At 33.2% G+C, this 17,439-nt stretch overlaps 1 protein-coding gene across 1 annotated transcript; it reads left to right on the top strand.

The window, feature by feature from the left end:
- Positions 1 to 8,358: 8,358 nt before the first annotated feature.
- Positions 8,359 to 17,432, top strand: LOC140434786 (B1 protein-like). The gene is made up of 2 exons (XM_072523296.1): positions 8,359 to 8,516; positions 17,008 to 17,432. Exons 1-2 carry the CDS (start codon positions 8,472 to 8,474, stop codon positions 17,383 to 17,385), a joined length of 423 nt encoding a protein of 140 aa, XP_072379397.1. The 5' UTR covers positions 8,359 to 8,471; the 3' UTR covers positions 17,386 to 17,432.
- Positions 17,433 to 17,439: the final 7 nt, after the last annotated feature.

The raw sequence follows: 17,439 nt of genomic DNA, 5'->3' as shown, positions 1-17,439 counted from the left end.
CTCCCAAATTGCAGCAGTTTTGGGAAGGTCCATATCTCATCATGGAGAAGATCAACGATGTCATCTACCGAATAAGCAAGATTCCGAGGGGAAAGCCGATGATAGTACACCATAACCGGTTGGCATCTTTCGAAGGTGACCACGACGTAGATGAAGAAGTGGAAGTAAACCAAGTCCAAGATGTGTCTGACCTCACGTTTGAGGAATTCATGGGTGCCTATGAAGGTACCGGTAAAGCGAGACATGGTGTTACCACTGAAGAAAAGCAAGATCTACTCACGCTCCCCGATGACTACTCGCTGGCCCTTACCATCCCGGCCAGTATCAAACACGCACCAGGGTTGGCATCCGTCTTTCGAAGGAAGTTTGGTCGAGTTGCAGAACTTCAATGCCAAGTGCCAGCTCCCGGTAAAACCTTGAAACTCCAAGATGCATCACGTTACCTTTTCTACCTGGTAACAAAAGACACTGCCCGTGACCAACCTACCTACCGAGATGTATGGGAAGCCTTACTTCAATTGAGAGGGCACGTACTAGAGTCCGACGTGCAAAAGTTAGCCATGCCAAAGTTGGAGTGCCGCCAATTAGATTGGAGGGTTATCCGAAATATGGTGGAGGAGATCTTTAAAGACACCGAAGTCCAGGTGTTAGTCTGTTGCAATCCGCATAGTTACTGGTGCGGAGAGAAAACCGTCCCTTGTCATTTTTATACAACTGGAAGTTGTAAAAGAGGGTCCAGTTGCCGATACCAGCATACCGTTCCAGTTCTAGTCCCAACAAGGTTCCAGGAGGAACCATCTTTTGAGAGGGGGGCAATGTTACGTAAAAATATGAGTCATAGTTTTAACCTTTAAAACATGTTTTTATTCACTAATAATTCTGTTTTATTGTAGAAATTTTGGCGAAGGATCTAGATTCAAATTATGGTGAATCATCCAACTAGATGCTTCTCGATTTTTCGATGCAAGACAATGCGATCTTTCGATGCTGTTCTAGTATATCAGGATTTCGTATATAAATACAACATTTTTATATGGAGGGCCAGTTAATTCTCAAGACCCGCGCTCGCGAATTTGTTACGTACGGATATAATAAATTATTGTCAGATAAGTTAATATAAATAAAGAAATAAATTAAATCCGTAAGTGTTATAAATATTGAACCTTTTAATAAATTCACAACAGACGTTTCGTTAATAAATTATATAAATTAATTTAATTATTTTAAAATTTGGCAAACTAATTAACACAAGATTTTCTGATTTTAAGAAATACCAATGGTCCTCTACTCTTCTTCATCTGCTGGTGACTTCCAGGTATATAGTCTTCTCTTTGGCATTTGAATAATGTATTAGCTATAACAAAATTATTGTTTTGGCAAAATTGGATAAGCTTATCACCCCTTTCGTTTCTGTTGCCCAGACCATATCCTCCTATACATTCTTCTACTTTTTCTTCCCCAATCTTTGCGTTAAAGTCTTCCATTATAATTGTTACATCTTGCGTTTTAATGGATTTTAAAATGTTGTCTAGGTCTTCGTAGAAAGTTTCAATATCGCTTTCTGGTTTATCCTCAGTTGGAGCATAACCTTGTAGGATGTTTGATTTGGGTTTGTTCTGGTTTATTCTGTTGGAGTATGGAGTAAAATTTATTACAGCTTCATTAATGTTTTTGTTTAATATTATCCCGACACCATTTCTGTGTGAACCGTATTGACTTCCTAAATAATATATTGTTTTATTGTTGATTTTTATCTTTCCTGAGTCGGGCCATTGGACATCGCCGATTCCTAAAATATCTATATTCTGCCTTTTCAGTTCTTTAACGGCATTATGTACTTCTTTTAAAATTCCAAGTCGTTACTTTGCAAGGTTTTCGCATGTTGACCACCGGGGAGGCCCGGCAGTCTTGTGAGTTTCCTCCTCTGACGGATCTTGTTTTTAGAGTTTCATGATCAGTAGAGTGTTTGGTTGTATTGTTAGTCATGATGATGAACTACGGATGCTCTACGAGCCTTTAATGCATCAGTTTCCCGTTGCCCTATGCATCTCCACGCCGTTGACCGTGTCTGGTTCGTCCGCCTTTAGAAACGATTTTCCGTTTCTAGGACAAGAAGGTGCCCTTCCACTTACCGACTCTTCCACCCGAATCTGTTGGTCAGTAAGAGGGGGATTGCTTATACCGGTCTCTTGGATACCATAGTGTAATTCTACTGGCCCACCTATCGTCAGTTCTTCTCGCTAAATGTCCCGCCCACTGCCATTTTAAAGATTTAATTCTATGGATTATATCAATAACCTTGGATTTCTGTCTGATTCATTCTATTCTTTTTCGATCTCTGTGTGTTATACCTAGCATGCATTGCTCCATTTACCTTTAAGTGACTTTAAGTTTCGATAATATCTCTTTCTTTAGTGTTCGAATTTCGCAGCCGTATGTCATGATTGGTACTATATACTGATCTAATGCTTTTTTCTTCAGGTGTATTGGCATCTTCGATTTAAATATAACTGCATTTCTATCAAAAGATGTCCCGGTTAGTTTCATTCTTCTGTTGATATGTCATATGTATATTTGATCCGCAGATTAAGATTGGTGTTTTCTTCTAGGTAGGATTGAATATCCGCCCAGTTGGTGATTTGAGTTGAGTCGATGAGATGGTGGATTGTTTATAAATGTGGTACTCAGGCTCATAATACCCGGGCACTTAACTTTTTTGCCTTTAAGGTTACCGGAATTTGTGATAAAAAATATTAAAGATACATAATTTTAACAAAAAAAGATATACCAGTTAATAACTTAAAAACTAAACAGCTTTCGAGATAATCGCATTTTACAAATCAGCTACATAATTCTGATTTAACATATTTACGCCAGACAACGAATAAAAAATAAACAAAAACATTAATACTTTTAAATTTTGATATGAAATCAAATAAATATATCAGCAGGATAATTATTAATAATAGGATTTGACAAAATAATAGAATAATAGGATTTTACATAAAACATTTTACGTTTTATATTAAATTAAAGTTATAATCGAAACATTTTATTTACAAACCAAATTAAAAAGTAGTTAAACTAGATAACATTAAACATTTTCTAAAAGTAAGAATTAGATATATCCACCATTTTCTTTAATTCACTTGTCAATAATACAATTCATAAAAGATCGTCTCATATTAAATAGCATCATTGGTTCTAAAGAAACTTCTGTAGTAGTTATTATAAGTATTGTAAGTATATTAATAAGTATTTTTTTGGTATATTGTATAAATTAAATAATTACTATTTAAATGGGAATAAGCCACAATTAAAGGTAAAAGTAAGTTTATTGACATTTCAATTTCCACAATTTCAATTTCCGAAGTGGAAATTGAAACGTTAATAAACTTACTTTAACCTTTAATTATGGCTTATTCCCATTTAAATAGTAATTACTTTAAAATGCCACAAGAAAATAGCTTCAGAACAATATGAGTTAAATAATTATATTAATCTTTTACCACATTACCAAGAAATATGACTATGACTCTACTGTGACCACCAATCCAACGTTCAGTAAAGTTGTATTTCAGTATGTTCTCACTGCTTTCTCTCTATAATGTGGTGGTGTATTATCTTAAATAAACCACATATTTTGCCTTAAGTTTAATGACAATTCTTCCAACAAATCAAAAAAATCATTTTGTAAAAAATGTAAATAAATCTATCCATTCAAATTACAAGGTAATTCGCATGTCCGTAAAAAATGATTAAGAAATGGTTTCAAATCATACGTTTATTTGAAATTCATGTTTAAAATGCCTTTTTATTTTAACATGAGAATATTCAGTATCTCAGAAAAGACCATGGTGTGTAAATGTAACTTCGTTCGTAAAAAATATTCTATCTACGAAGGAGTGGTCAAGATTTTACCCGTTTCGGACATTATTGGCAAATCTGCATCTTAAAGGTAAATCTAGTGACAATAAATTTTGCACACGTGTAAAATGGTAAGAATGGAATTGCTTACGGTGTAGGATTTTTAAAGCTAAAATTTTGATGATTTCTAATGCTGAAGATAAACGTTGTGTACTTACTTGAGAATCATCGTCAATGCGAACCATTACTTCATATTCCTGATCAGAAGGGATGATTTTCAGTCAGCCTAAGTTGTCACGTTTGGGGCGAAATAAACCACTTCCGCCTAAATTTTCACCGAAAGAGATGTTTAAGAGTTTGGTGACTAGGTTGCAACCTGTTTCGGTATCTTTTTAAATATTCCTTCTCATATCCATATTAGAAAACTTATTATGCCTCGGCATTTTCTGCTCTTTTTTAATAAATCGAAATAAACTAGATATTACAGAAATCACTAATTAATCGAAACCAGACTTTTTAAGGTATCAAAAGCATTCATAACATCAGCCTACTATGTTCACATTGGCTTCAAAAAAAAGGTGGTAGGTACAGGAGGTGGCACTGTAGACTACAGCGAAGCTTCATACTGTGTTTTTATTACATTTAATAAAGTAATTTTAATATTTATTTATTATTTACATTTTATACAAATTATAATATATTAAAATAATTCAATAAATTATGTTTGCTAGTAGCTCCACCTGCTAACGTATCAACAAAATACAGACCCGTCAAAGAAAGAATAAATATTAAGTTATTAATAAAATATATATTTAATATTTAATCCCTAATTTGATATTAAATTGAATTATTATATAAAATATTTAAAATATTTAAAAATAAAATTTGATTATAGTTTGAAAGGAATTTATTAACAACTAACGTTAAAAATATATGATGACTGAAAACGAATTGATAGAGAGTAATAATTCGATGTGAAGACTGTTACTTCGTAAAGCTACTCGTGACGCATTTGATGTTCTTACACATCAGCTGCCTAACGAATATGCTGTAAAATAATTAACTCACATCTGACATCTCACGTTTAAAAATGATCTTTTCAATATTGTATCTTAATACTGCAGCTTTGTTTACGCGAAACTTGTGAAACGTGAGAATGGTTCTAATATTTGGAACAAAGTTGCATTACTTGAAAATATGCAGTCAAGCGGATATTATTTTCTAAAGACAAAGAGCAAAGCTTTATGGCTATTATACCAGTGATGTGTTACGTGAAAATTTTATTAAGGTAAAATATATTTGATATATTTGTTTAATTCATTTAAAATATAACTAAGTCGATGCAAATAGTTTGTATACCTACTTGGTTGCATTTAAATAACTTCAAATTCCAAAACATACGAAGTTAAAATAATAGATAGACAATATTAAACAAGAATAAATTAATTCAATTTTTGAAATTAAATTACACTACAAAAGATGGCACAGAAAAGCGAATATTAGACAATCATGAGAAGAAATGGAGAACGATTATGTAGGGGGCAGGCTGCACCATAAGAGGTAGAATATACTGAGAATGATGATGATGATGACGATGATAATGATAATGATGATGATGATGCCATGTTTCCTGTCTGCTCCATTCTATTCTTTTTAGATCTCTCCTTGTTATACCTAACATGCATCGCTTCCTTGACCTTTAAGTGACCAAATTTCGCTATTATTTCTTTCTTTAGTGTCCAAGTTTTGCAGCCGTATGTCATGGGACTACGCCAAGGCATTTGACCGTTGTCAGCACCAGAAGATGGTCATTGCACTACAAAGAGTTGGATTGGATGAGAAGGACATTCGGATTATCATGAATTTATACTGGAACCAGCGTGCTTAAGTCAAGGTCGAAGACCAGCTGACCGACCAAGTGAAGATCATGCGAGGAGTAAGACAAGGATGTGTGCTATCGCCGACTCTTTTCAATATATACTCTGAGGAGATTTTTAATGAAGCTCTCACAAACCTAGACATGGGAATCCGAGTGAACGGTGAATACATCAATAATATCCGCTACGCCGATGACACTGTGTTACTAGCAACCAGTCTAAACGATCTGCAGGCATTACTAGACCGAGTGCGAACTGTGAGCGTAACATACGGACTGAACCTTAATATTAAGAAAACTAAATTCATGGTTGTCAGCCGTACAAATTTAGATCCCGGGGCACTAATGGCAGGTAGCGAAGAGATCCAGAGAGTCGACAGATTCACTTACCTCGGAACTACCCTCAACGTACAATGGGACTACGCTCAAGAGATTAGATCCAGAATTGAAATGGCACGGTCTACATTTATTAAGTTGAGATCCTTGCTGTGCTGCAGTGATCTCAGTTTGGGAACCAAGATGCGAATAGTGAGGTGCTACGTTCTTCCAGTGTTACTGTATGGAGTTGAAGCCTGGACACTGACGCAAGCCACTGAAAAACGAATCGAAGCCTTCGAGATGTGGATATACAGAAGGATACTAAAAATATCTTATGTGGACCATGTCACCAACGTTGAGGTCCTACAGCGCATGACAAAAGAAAAAGAAGTGCTTAATTTAATTAAACAACGCAAGCTTGAGTACCTCGGCCACGTGATGCGGAACGAAGAAAAATATCGAATTCTTCAACTTGTTATGCAGGGTAAAGTATTTGGCAGAAGAGGACCGGGACGCCGTCGTATCTCGTGGTTGAAAAATCTCCGACAATGGTTTGGGATGACCTCAGCGGAGCTGTTTCGCAGAGCAGTCAACAAAACCATGATAGCCTTGATGATCGCCAACATCCGGACCGGATAAGGCACTGAAGAAGAAGAAGATGTCATGGTTGCTAGTATACACTCATCAAATGCTTTTTCTTCAGATGAATTGGCAGATTAATGTATTAATAATTGGCCCAGGCATATATTCTCGTCCACTGTCTCGCGTGCAGTGTTGTTTATTATTTCCTCCTGGACACACACTAGCTCGTTGTACAAGCTTTTTGTTTTTGTGAAATTAATTTTTAGGCCAACTTTATTGCTAGCTGCATTTAGGTAGCTAATAATTCTTGTAATTTTGTAGGATTATTAGTAATCAGAACAATGTCGTCGGCAAATATTAGATGGTTGAGGTATTTTCCATTAATGGATAAGCCCTTGTTCTGCTAGTTTATTTTGCTGAATATATTTTCTAGAATTGCAGTGAAGAGCTTTGATGATATTGCGTCTTCTTGTCGGAATATTCTGGTAGTAGGAAATCCTTGAGTGTTTCATAAATTTTTATGCAACAAGCTTAGCTTTTGTTTGTATGTATATTTTTGCTAAAGTCTCTATTAACGGTTTTTCAATGCCTTGGTTGGTCAAAGCTTCTATTATTGCCTATGATATATAAAAGTCTTCTCAAAATCTATGAAGGTTAATGCTAGAAGTATTTTATAGCGTGCTCTCTTGGCTGTGCAGCATCTAATGCGTTTGTTAATGTGTTATTAATTTTCCTTGTACATTTGATGTAATTTTAATATCCTTTTTACTTCAGGAACGTATTACTCTCATCTGGACAACGTTCTAACTAGACAAGGACTTGAAAATATTCTTACACAGCAATGGATCCTATTACCTCAAAACAAAATTAATAATTTAGTGTTAAGTATGCTAAGGGGTTAACAAGATGTAATTAATGCTACTGGTGAAAACAAAGGTTATTAAATCTATTTGTTGTTAGATTTTTATGTTTTATATAGACTTTTATGTTATTAAATTAGTGCACTTCCAAACTTATGTTTGATTATTTAATCATAAAAAAGTCATATTACTGTTACGATAAATATCATGGCCTAAAATAACCGTAAATATATTATGACTAATTCTGTTATGTTGTAGAAATTTCGGCGAAGGATCTAGACCCAAATTATGATGAATCATCCAACTAGAGGTTTCCAGGTAGGCCGAATGAGACCGGTCTGAGCTTCTGGTTACTTCGATGGGAGATCGTCGCCGTTCTCGAATAACAAGATTTCATATATAATAACGGAACTTTAATTGAAGGGGGTCAGTTAATTTTGAAGACGCGCTCGCGATTTTAATTGTTACGTTCGCCTATATAAAGACATTATAAATTAAATAAAGACATAGCATTTAAATAAATTCACTACATTACACTAAGATGGATTCATTGCCGGTTAATCAAGCATTATAACGATATGTCACTTTTTAAAATTCATTCAAAATTAATGTACCTATATATGAAAAAAAACATTTGTGTTCCTTAGACATTTTTGATATTTTTAGTTATTCCTTTCAATTACACCATACTTTATATGATTTGTTAAAACAACATATATTAGATAATACTAACTAAAATTTTAATTATTATGTAAATATTTTCTTATAAAAAGTATTTATTGTATATCTTCATTGATTTCTTATCATACTATGGAATAATTTCGAAATGTAACCAAAAATTATTCACTAATCTGAAGTGACAATTGGGTAATATGTCTTGACTCTAATTAAATAGAAATAAAGATAAAAATAAAATCACATATATAAGATCAAGTTGTTGCCACTGGTGTTAAAAAAAATCAAACATCATGAAGTGCCTAATTCTTGCTACCGTATTCTGCATCTTAGCTGTCGTAAGTAGTTATTTTTAGAGCCATTTATATTTAAAAATGATGATATTTAGGTTTTTAAAATTGTTGCGTGATTATTATTTGCTATAGGTAAGTAGAAATTTAAATTTAACTCTTTCTTTGTCTTTTCCTTTATCTCCCTATCTTCCTTTTTTCTCTGTAGTTATCTCTATCTTGCCAATTCCAAAGTCTTCATATTAATTTTTTACACTAAGATATTATCACTTAAGAAAATTGATGGTATTCTTTGACTTTTAGTATGTGAGCTTATTTGCGAAATGTTGATTAAGCCATGCCTTCTTTTACAAGTATTACTAGCTTTTAGCAAAAGCTTACTATTGCTCTTATAAAATAAAAGCATATGTCAATGGAGCACACATTTTAAAGCACAAAGAGTTTGACTAAGTAAGCTGCATTGAAAACAAATATATATATATATATATATATATATATATATATATATATATATATATATAACTTAAATAATTTTATTCACATTGTTCTTAACTCTTACAGGTTAAACAAAAAGTATATTAAAAGGAAAACTGCTAAGACGAAAAGAAATGTTTCCCCCGACTACATATTACAAATTAATGGTCAAAAAGATTTAAATTTTGACCATGGTCGTTATAAATAAATTATCGTTAAAGGGGAAAAAGAAATACAAAAAAACCCGCCAATGCCAATGAAAATCAGCCTAAAGCGATAAGTAGCTAAAAGTGGGATACGTTTTAAATATGTTGCCAAGGTGATAATTTAAATATGATTCAAATAATTCGAAAAACACTTTATAATTTACAGAAGTACAAAAGAATGTAATAAGGATATAGAAAAAAAAATAAAAAACAAAAAGAAAGCAATAGTACTTATGGTGCTATAAATGAATTATAAAGAAATGATGTAGTTATAAGTTTTTTTTAAACTTTAAATTTCTGATTTTTTATTTAAACTTTGATCACTTTTGCTTATATATAACATTTTTAAAAAGGTTCTTTTAAATTTGTTACCTTCATTGCACAAAATTTCAATGTCAGCATCCATGATTATGGTATTTATCAATCACATGCTCTGCCAAAGCACAAGAATGTTTCTTGATTCTGCAATCACTTTTGTGGGAAATAATGCGATTGGATAAATTCCTCCCAGTTTCAACAATATAATATACAGTTTCACACTGAGTACAATTAATTCTTAATATTGTTCTGAAGCTATTTTCTTGTGGCATTTTAAATTAATTACTATTTAACTGGGAATAAGCCACAATTAAAGGTTAAAATACGTTTATTGACGTTTCAATTTCCACTTCGGAAATCGTTCTCAAAATACAAACATTTTTTATTTTGAGAACGATTTCCGAAGTGGAAATTGAAACGTCAATAAACGTATTTTAACCTTTAATTGTGGCTTATTCCCAGTTAAATAGTAATACAATTAATTCTGTACATTACATTATTTTTTTTTTAATTTATCTAAAGGATATTTGGTCTTAGAATACAGATATGATTTTTGTTGCTATTTTTGCATTGTCAATAACCTAAGGTTATCGGTTTAATAGACTAATGGGGAAATAAATCGAGATTTATGTAGTAAAGTTAAAGCGGGATGAATAAAATGGATGGAGTCGAGTGGTATGTTGTTTTACAGAAAGCTAGCTCTGAAACTAAAACAAATATAACCAATTATAATGTACCCAGTTCACCAGAAAAAAACTCAATGAATACATCTAGTGTAAATGATTGTTCTTAGGGCCTAGATGAAAAGGTTTTTTATTGAATGCAAATTTGTAGTATACTTCTTAAATATATAGTAATATAATAATAACGGATGTATTAAACTTCTCGTGCAGTAAACGGTCCAGTAGCACTTTACCATAAATTATCTAGTGAGATCTTCTGTTAAGTTTTTCTTAAGTCTTCTTTCCTTTCTCTGATGGTTCGATAATTCTCATACTAATTGGTTTTTGTAATGCAATATCCTAGTTTTGTTTTTTTCTACCTTTGATCAAATTTCAACAAATATTGAATGGGATTTATAAATATTCATGTATTGTTAAGTAAGATGAACCAAAATGCATTCATAATAGGGAGTATGATTTTGGAGTGAAATGTTTGTATAATCTTGGTGTTGGAGGGCACCCTCTTTGGTGGAGTTCAATACCGTATATCCAAATTGGCTTCAAAATTGCCCTTTATACAGTTATTTTGTACGAAATTGATAATTTTTCTGTCTTCGTATAACCCAATTCATTTGTCTAGTTTTTAAAACCAGTTGCTAGTCTTTTGCCTTTACGTGTATTCTCACAAATAAGTTTTTTCGTTAAAGTGAAGTCCTAAATATTTTACCTCTGATTTTATTAGAGTTCATGTATTGATATAGATGACTTAAAAACATCTGTTGCTGCTTTATAAAAGGTAATTAAAGTAGACTTAACACTATTAATCTTTATTAGCTATTTGTTGAATCATTTTGATAATAAATTGAAATGTCTTTGCAAGGCGTTAGATGCCAGAGGTTCACATTAGATGAGCTGAGAGTATTGTGGTGGCATCTGCAAATGTTTTGCTAAAATAGTATAATTGGTTTCAAGTACGTATGCAGTATAAAAGGGAATACATGGGCCCAGAACGATGTTCTGTGAAAATCTCGATTTAATTGGGTGATAATTAGGCATGATATTGTTTAGTTTCAATTAAAAATATCTCTGTGTTAAATAAGATTTTGGTAATTTATACAATTAAACTGAAAGTTTCTTCTTTATCTTGTATAAAAGGTCTCTCATGTCATAAGCCTGTGGCATTACGGTGTACTTGTGTAACTTTCTTTTGATGATCTGAAATAACTTTAATCTCTTAAAGATAATAATACTTAAGATACACTGTTTCTTTTATTGTATTTAAAGGTAACATTTTAGATGTTGCAAGTAGCGAGCTTATTGGTCGATATGATGCTGCCTCTGTTTGAGTTTTCTGATTTAGGGACAAGACAAATTTGACCAAACTTTTACTAAATTAAATAGTATCCCATTGGGAACATACTGTGTACTATAAAAATATGGTTAGTAACAGTATTACTTTACGGGAAGCTGTTTTAAAAATTTTGCAGTAATAAGGTCATATCTTGGGGATTTACGCGATTCTCTGATGGTTGTAGATATCTTACTGATAAGTTCTTCAATAACGTTGCCATTGGGTTACAGTGAAGTAAAAATGTTTGTTAGGTGTTTTTCCAGTACTTTTTTATATCATCTGACGGATTCTATCTATTGTTAGGTTTTCTTAGTAACGGGACAGCCACTAATGGTCTTTAAACATTTTTTATGGTTTTTTAGATTGAGTAGCCACCTGGAGATAAATTTGTAATGAAATGTTTGCCGTGCTATGGTGAACTCTTGAGTTAACCTATCTAATATTATTTTATCTATTACGTTCCTCTTTCTTTGTCAGTTTGCATGGATTTTTTCCTTTTTTTTTGTAAAAGTTCTTTTATATAAGTGTACTTTTATAATTTGGACCTTTGGCTCATTTAATACATTATGAGTAAGTAATTTGCTAGCCTGCCTTTGGATTATTGTTGTTATATACTGTACTACTGCTTCGATATCTTCTTTTTCTTCTTCTCATAGCACTACAACCAGGAGTGGGTCTTGGTTGACTGCACAATTTGCTTTCAATTTTAACGATAGTCCATAATAGTTGGATCAGTGGGTAATCCCACCGTTCTTAAATCTGACCATAATATGGTTTATCATATTATGTTATATCTCCATCGCTTTCGTGAACGTCCCAAGGGTCTTCTCCCTATCGGAATTTTCTCCCAGATTAACTTGGAAAGGCTGTTACTACAGAGTTTGTGGATATGACCGGCCCCTCTTAGACATTGAAATTTAATCTCTTGGCCCATATCGCTAGTCCTATATATGTTTGACCTCAGAATTTGCTTTATTGTCACCTGCTTTTTTAAATTTTTCTTGGTCCCCAGGTAACTACAAAGTATAACAAATCAAGTACTTTGTTTATGTCTCTTAGCCAGTAAGTCTTTTTTGTCTAACTCTAAGTAGATTTCGTATTTTAGGGGTATTAGGTCTGGAACCAGAAGCTATCTTTTTAGAATACGAACCCGTTACCACTATAAAATATGACTCTAACGAAAGAAGAGATCGTTTATACTCTTTAAATAAAATGGTATGTCCTGGTGGAGAGTTAGTTGCGTTGGTAGCTTAGCTTTCCACTTACAGCAGGACTATGCATTTTATGTGTAGCATTAGGTTCAACTGCAAACTTTTTAATAGATTACCTGATGATAATTACTGTATTTATGCATGCTTCATTAATTACCACGTAATTCAATAAGCGAAAATACAGGAAAGCGTTCAATACAGGAAAACACGACAAGCTGATGGAGATATTAACTAATATTGGAATAATCACGTGTGATCTAAAAATTATTAGCAATCTTCACTTAAATCAAACTTCGCCTCTCCGTACAGGTACGAGGTACTGAGGTAGGAGAATCCTATTTTAAAATCAAACGTAAGAATCCTATTTTAAAATCAAACGTGAGTTCCGACAGAAAGAATTGCTTCAAACATGGCAAGAATATTTCAAAACCTTACTAAACATACATCAAGAGGAAGAACATGTAGAAAAATTTATTTTTTGGGGTGGACCTACCGGTAGAGGACCCCAAAATAGATGAAACATTGCAAGCAATCAACAAATTAAAGAACGGAAAAGCTCCAGGTTCTGACAATATACTGACTGAATTCCTTAAGTATGGAGGAAAAACTCTACATAGACAAATACAGAAACTAATAACACTTATATGGAAAGGAGAGAAAATACCAACAAAATGGCACGAAAGTGTAATAATCGCCATCCATAAAAAGGGAGACAAAACCAAGTGCACTAATTATAGAGGCATCTCTTTACTTAATACCGCATATAAAATCTTAGCGAACATCCTATTAAGTAGGCTGACACCGTTTCTAGAAAATTTCATGGGGGAATACCAAGCAGGCTTACAAAACATAGATCGACCATAGATCAGATCTTTACTCTAAGACAGCTGCTTGAAAAAGGATGGGAATTCAATAAAACTATCCATAATCTCTTCATAGATTTCCGGCAAGCGTACGACAGTATTAAAAGGAATCATATGTGGAATGCAATGGTAGAACTTTCAGTTCCAAAAAAACTTATCCAGCTTGTTAAGTTATGTGTGAGTAGCTGTAGATCCAGAATACGGATGAGTAATAAACTCTCAGAAACTTTCAAAATAAGCCGTGGCCTGAAACAAGGAGATGCGCTGTCAACTCTCCTCTTTAATATCATCCTGGAGAGAGTAGTAAGAGCAACACAACTTAAAACAGAATTACTGACAGTAAATGGACCAAAATTAGTCGGATCTAAGAACAATGGGGCTACCCACTGACCCAAGTATTATGGACGACCGTTCGAGATGGAAGCAAGTTGTGCAGTCAGCCAAAACCCACCCCGGGTTGTAGTACTACGAGAAGAAGAAGAAGAAGTTCCGACAGGGATGTATACTATTATCTTTGCTGCAACATATACTCTGTTGAAATTTGTCAAGAAGCAATAGAGTATTCGTTGACAGTTATGAAGCCCTCCAAGAAATAATGAATAGAATCACGGAAGTGAGTCAGAGATATGGACTTTTACTGAACGATAAAAAAACAAAATATATTATGATCTCTATGAAATAACAGAAACTAAAAAGAATCAGTGTAAATGGTGAACCAATCGAAAAAGTAGAAACATACACACGTACCTTGGTAATATCGTGAATAAAAATTCACCATTCACCAAGGGACCATTCGCTAGAAATCAAATGTAGGATAGAGATAGTAAGATCTGCATTTCAAAAAATGGCTAAGCTTTTCAAATGTCATGATTTATCAGTACCCATAAAAATCAGGTTACTACGATATTATATATTTCCTGTATTGTTGTACGTAGTTGATTAGTGGACTCACACAGACGCTATCTGCAACAAAATTAAGACTTTCGCAATGTAGCTTTATCGTCGAATCCTGAAGATATCTCATACCCACCACGTTACTAACCAGCAAATTTTATTAAGAATTCAAAAAGAAAAGAGTTGTTAGCCACAATAAAAACAGTCAAAATCAATATTTTAGTCATCATGAAAAATAGCGAAAAATAAAGGTTGATGCAATTAATTCTACAAGCAAAAGTAGAAAGAAAACGTGGACCAGTAAGATGAAGGATTTTCTGGCTAAAAAATCTACGTACGTGGTTCAACGCAACAACCATAAATCTTTTCAGCTCAGCAGTTTGCAATATACAGATTGCCATGATGATTGCCATGGGATTTTTTAACTGATCTATTAGTGATATGACTTGCTAAAACAAGTAAAATATCTATTTTATTTGTTACAAAAAAAACTTTATTTATTGTTCGTGGTTAGTTAGTCAGTTTGAATTCCAGGCAGCGATTCTGATTCAGTGTTTCATTATGTAAGTTTGTTTTGTTAGTACTGCTATGAGCGTTGTAAGTATTAGTCTGCTCTGGTTTAGAAAATATTAAAGTTTTTTACGAAGTGACAAAAAAAAAAGGAAAAAAAGGAAAGAATATTTATGAAAAGTCTGAAGGTGGCACAAACTGGTGCAAAAGTGACATAAATAGGGTTAATATGATTGGTACATATCTAACGTCAAAATAATCATCACTCCATATTAAAAATCACTAAGGTACAAATTTCTAAAAAAAGTAAATCGAGCAAGACTAAAAAGGGTTGGTGGGAGATGCGTAGGTAAAACACGTTTGTGAAGGGGATTGCTATTCGAATTATATAAGATAGAAACATATAAACATATGCAATTACTGAAGCCTGCACTACATATAGCCTGCCTTTATTTATTGTGCTTTTAACGGCTCACGTTTGTTTAGTTAAAATCATAGACACATAATAAGAAGATAGATTGACTACTCCAATATAGTCGCGTTCTCCCAGTGCGACAGAGAAAACTGACGCAAACAGTCCCTGCATTTGTGTCTAATATGCCGAGTTTATCGAGCACGTGACCTTCTCATTAGTCATTTAGGTCACGTGTTGGATAAACCTGTCAACTTAGAAAGAGATACAGAAACTGCTTCTCTATCGCACTGGGGAAACGGGATGATATTACAACAATCAGACTATCTTGTATTATATGTCTATGAGTGCGTTCATTACGGAGACCGTAGCATGGTATACTCGCCTAGAGCATAGCACTGACAGTGAAGGCTCGCATTTAAAATAATGCATTTATTTTATGTGGCGATGATAATATAATACCATCCTATGGTCCGATCGAGGGTCGGCGCCTCGTTATGAACGCAGAATATGGTTCAAATTGTCCGTATATGGTACATTGGTATCCGTTGCATTTTTATCCTAAACTAGTAAGTGATTTATTATATGACCTTTAAAAGAGTTATCAATTTCTTTTTATTTCTAAATATTTACCTTGTACTCCTTTCTATACATATACTTATTGTAATATGTTCTTTCTAGTTGGGAACTATTTCTCTTAAAATATTTGAGTTTTCTCTTAAACTATTTAAATTCTTAAAAATTGTTACTATCACTTATTTTCCTAATATATTTATTTCTGATTTACTTGTGTCCTGTTGCCGTTTATGTTCTTATTCTTTACTTTAATTTGTTTTTGTAGTTCTTACTGAAATTGTTTTGTTCTGCGTATCACACTTTGTAGTAGCTTTGATTGTTTTTATATTTTACCTTTAATGTTTAAATATTTTCTTTACTCCTTTCGAATAAACGATTTATTTATTGCGGTTCTTAAAAATGTTTCTTTTAAATAATTATTATTCTTTGTTTTTTTTTTTTTCATAGACCATTACGGTTTATAAATTTATTTGTGTATTAGCCTGCGTAGCGCAAGCGGTAGGATGCTTGACTCGCAAGCCGGTGGTCCGGGGTTCGAATCCCACCGCCGACAAGAACATCTAGACATTTTAAAAATGTCTATAGGCCCCAGGTCGACTCAGCCTGAATAAAAATGAGTACCTTGGGTAAAACCAGGGGTAATAATAGACGGTTGAAGCGTAGCACTGGCCATGTTACCTTCCTTGTATACCGTAGGCCCTAGATATAGCAGACTACCCTGCTATACTCCCAAAGCCGCGACAGCGGTATAAAACGGGAGACTATTATTATTATTATGAGCACACCTTATTTTATCAGTTTTTTTTAGTATGTTTGCATCCTCTTAGTTGAACTATCCTTTGGATTATTATTGATATAATGTTTTTGCCCTTATCAGTTTTTTTTATAAACGTTATATACATACAAACCTTTTAGTATAATTTAAAATATTGATGATTTGTAATAAAGTATTTTTAAAATTTTCTTTTTTATTTAGTTTTAAATTTGTTATTTTAAGAAGTTAAATTTTTAAATTATTATAAAATGCACCCGTAAATAATTATCTTTATTTTTATGGTATAGGTATACGCAGCCCCTACCAATGAACAAAAGGAAGCAGTTAAAAAGGCTCACGAACATTGCCAAAGCCAAGAAGCAACTAGAATTGACAGCGATGTATTTGACAAACTTAGGAGGGGCGAAAAGGTACACAACACACAATTGCCAAAGCATACTCTGTGCATGAACGTACAAGCTGGGCTTCAAACGGAAAGTGGCGACATAAATTTAGACAAACTGAGAAAGGCTGTATCTGAAGCTACTAGCGACGCCAATCTCGTAAATACAATCGTAGAAAAATGCGGCAAACGCGTAGCAGGTGCAACTGCTGAAGAAAGTGCTGTTGCTCTCTTCAAATGTCTTCATTCTCAAGGTCCACCACATGGACATGGACATCATTAAATAATATTTAGTTCAGAATTAGTTTAAATAAAAGATTTTATAAATTTTGTTCTT

This window comes from Diabrotica undecimpunctata, chromosome 2 (genome assembly GCF_040954645.1).
Source record: "Diabrotica undecimpunctata isolate CICGRU chromosome 2, icDiaUnde3, whole genome shotgun sequence".
Lineage (NCBI taxonomy): Eukaryota > Metazoa > Arthropoda > Insecta > Coleoptera > Chrysomelidae > Diabrotica > Diabrotica undecimpunctata.
The sequence above is the reverse complement of the archived record's forward strand: the minus strand, read 5'-3'. Positions and strand labels throughout refer to the sequence as shown.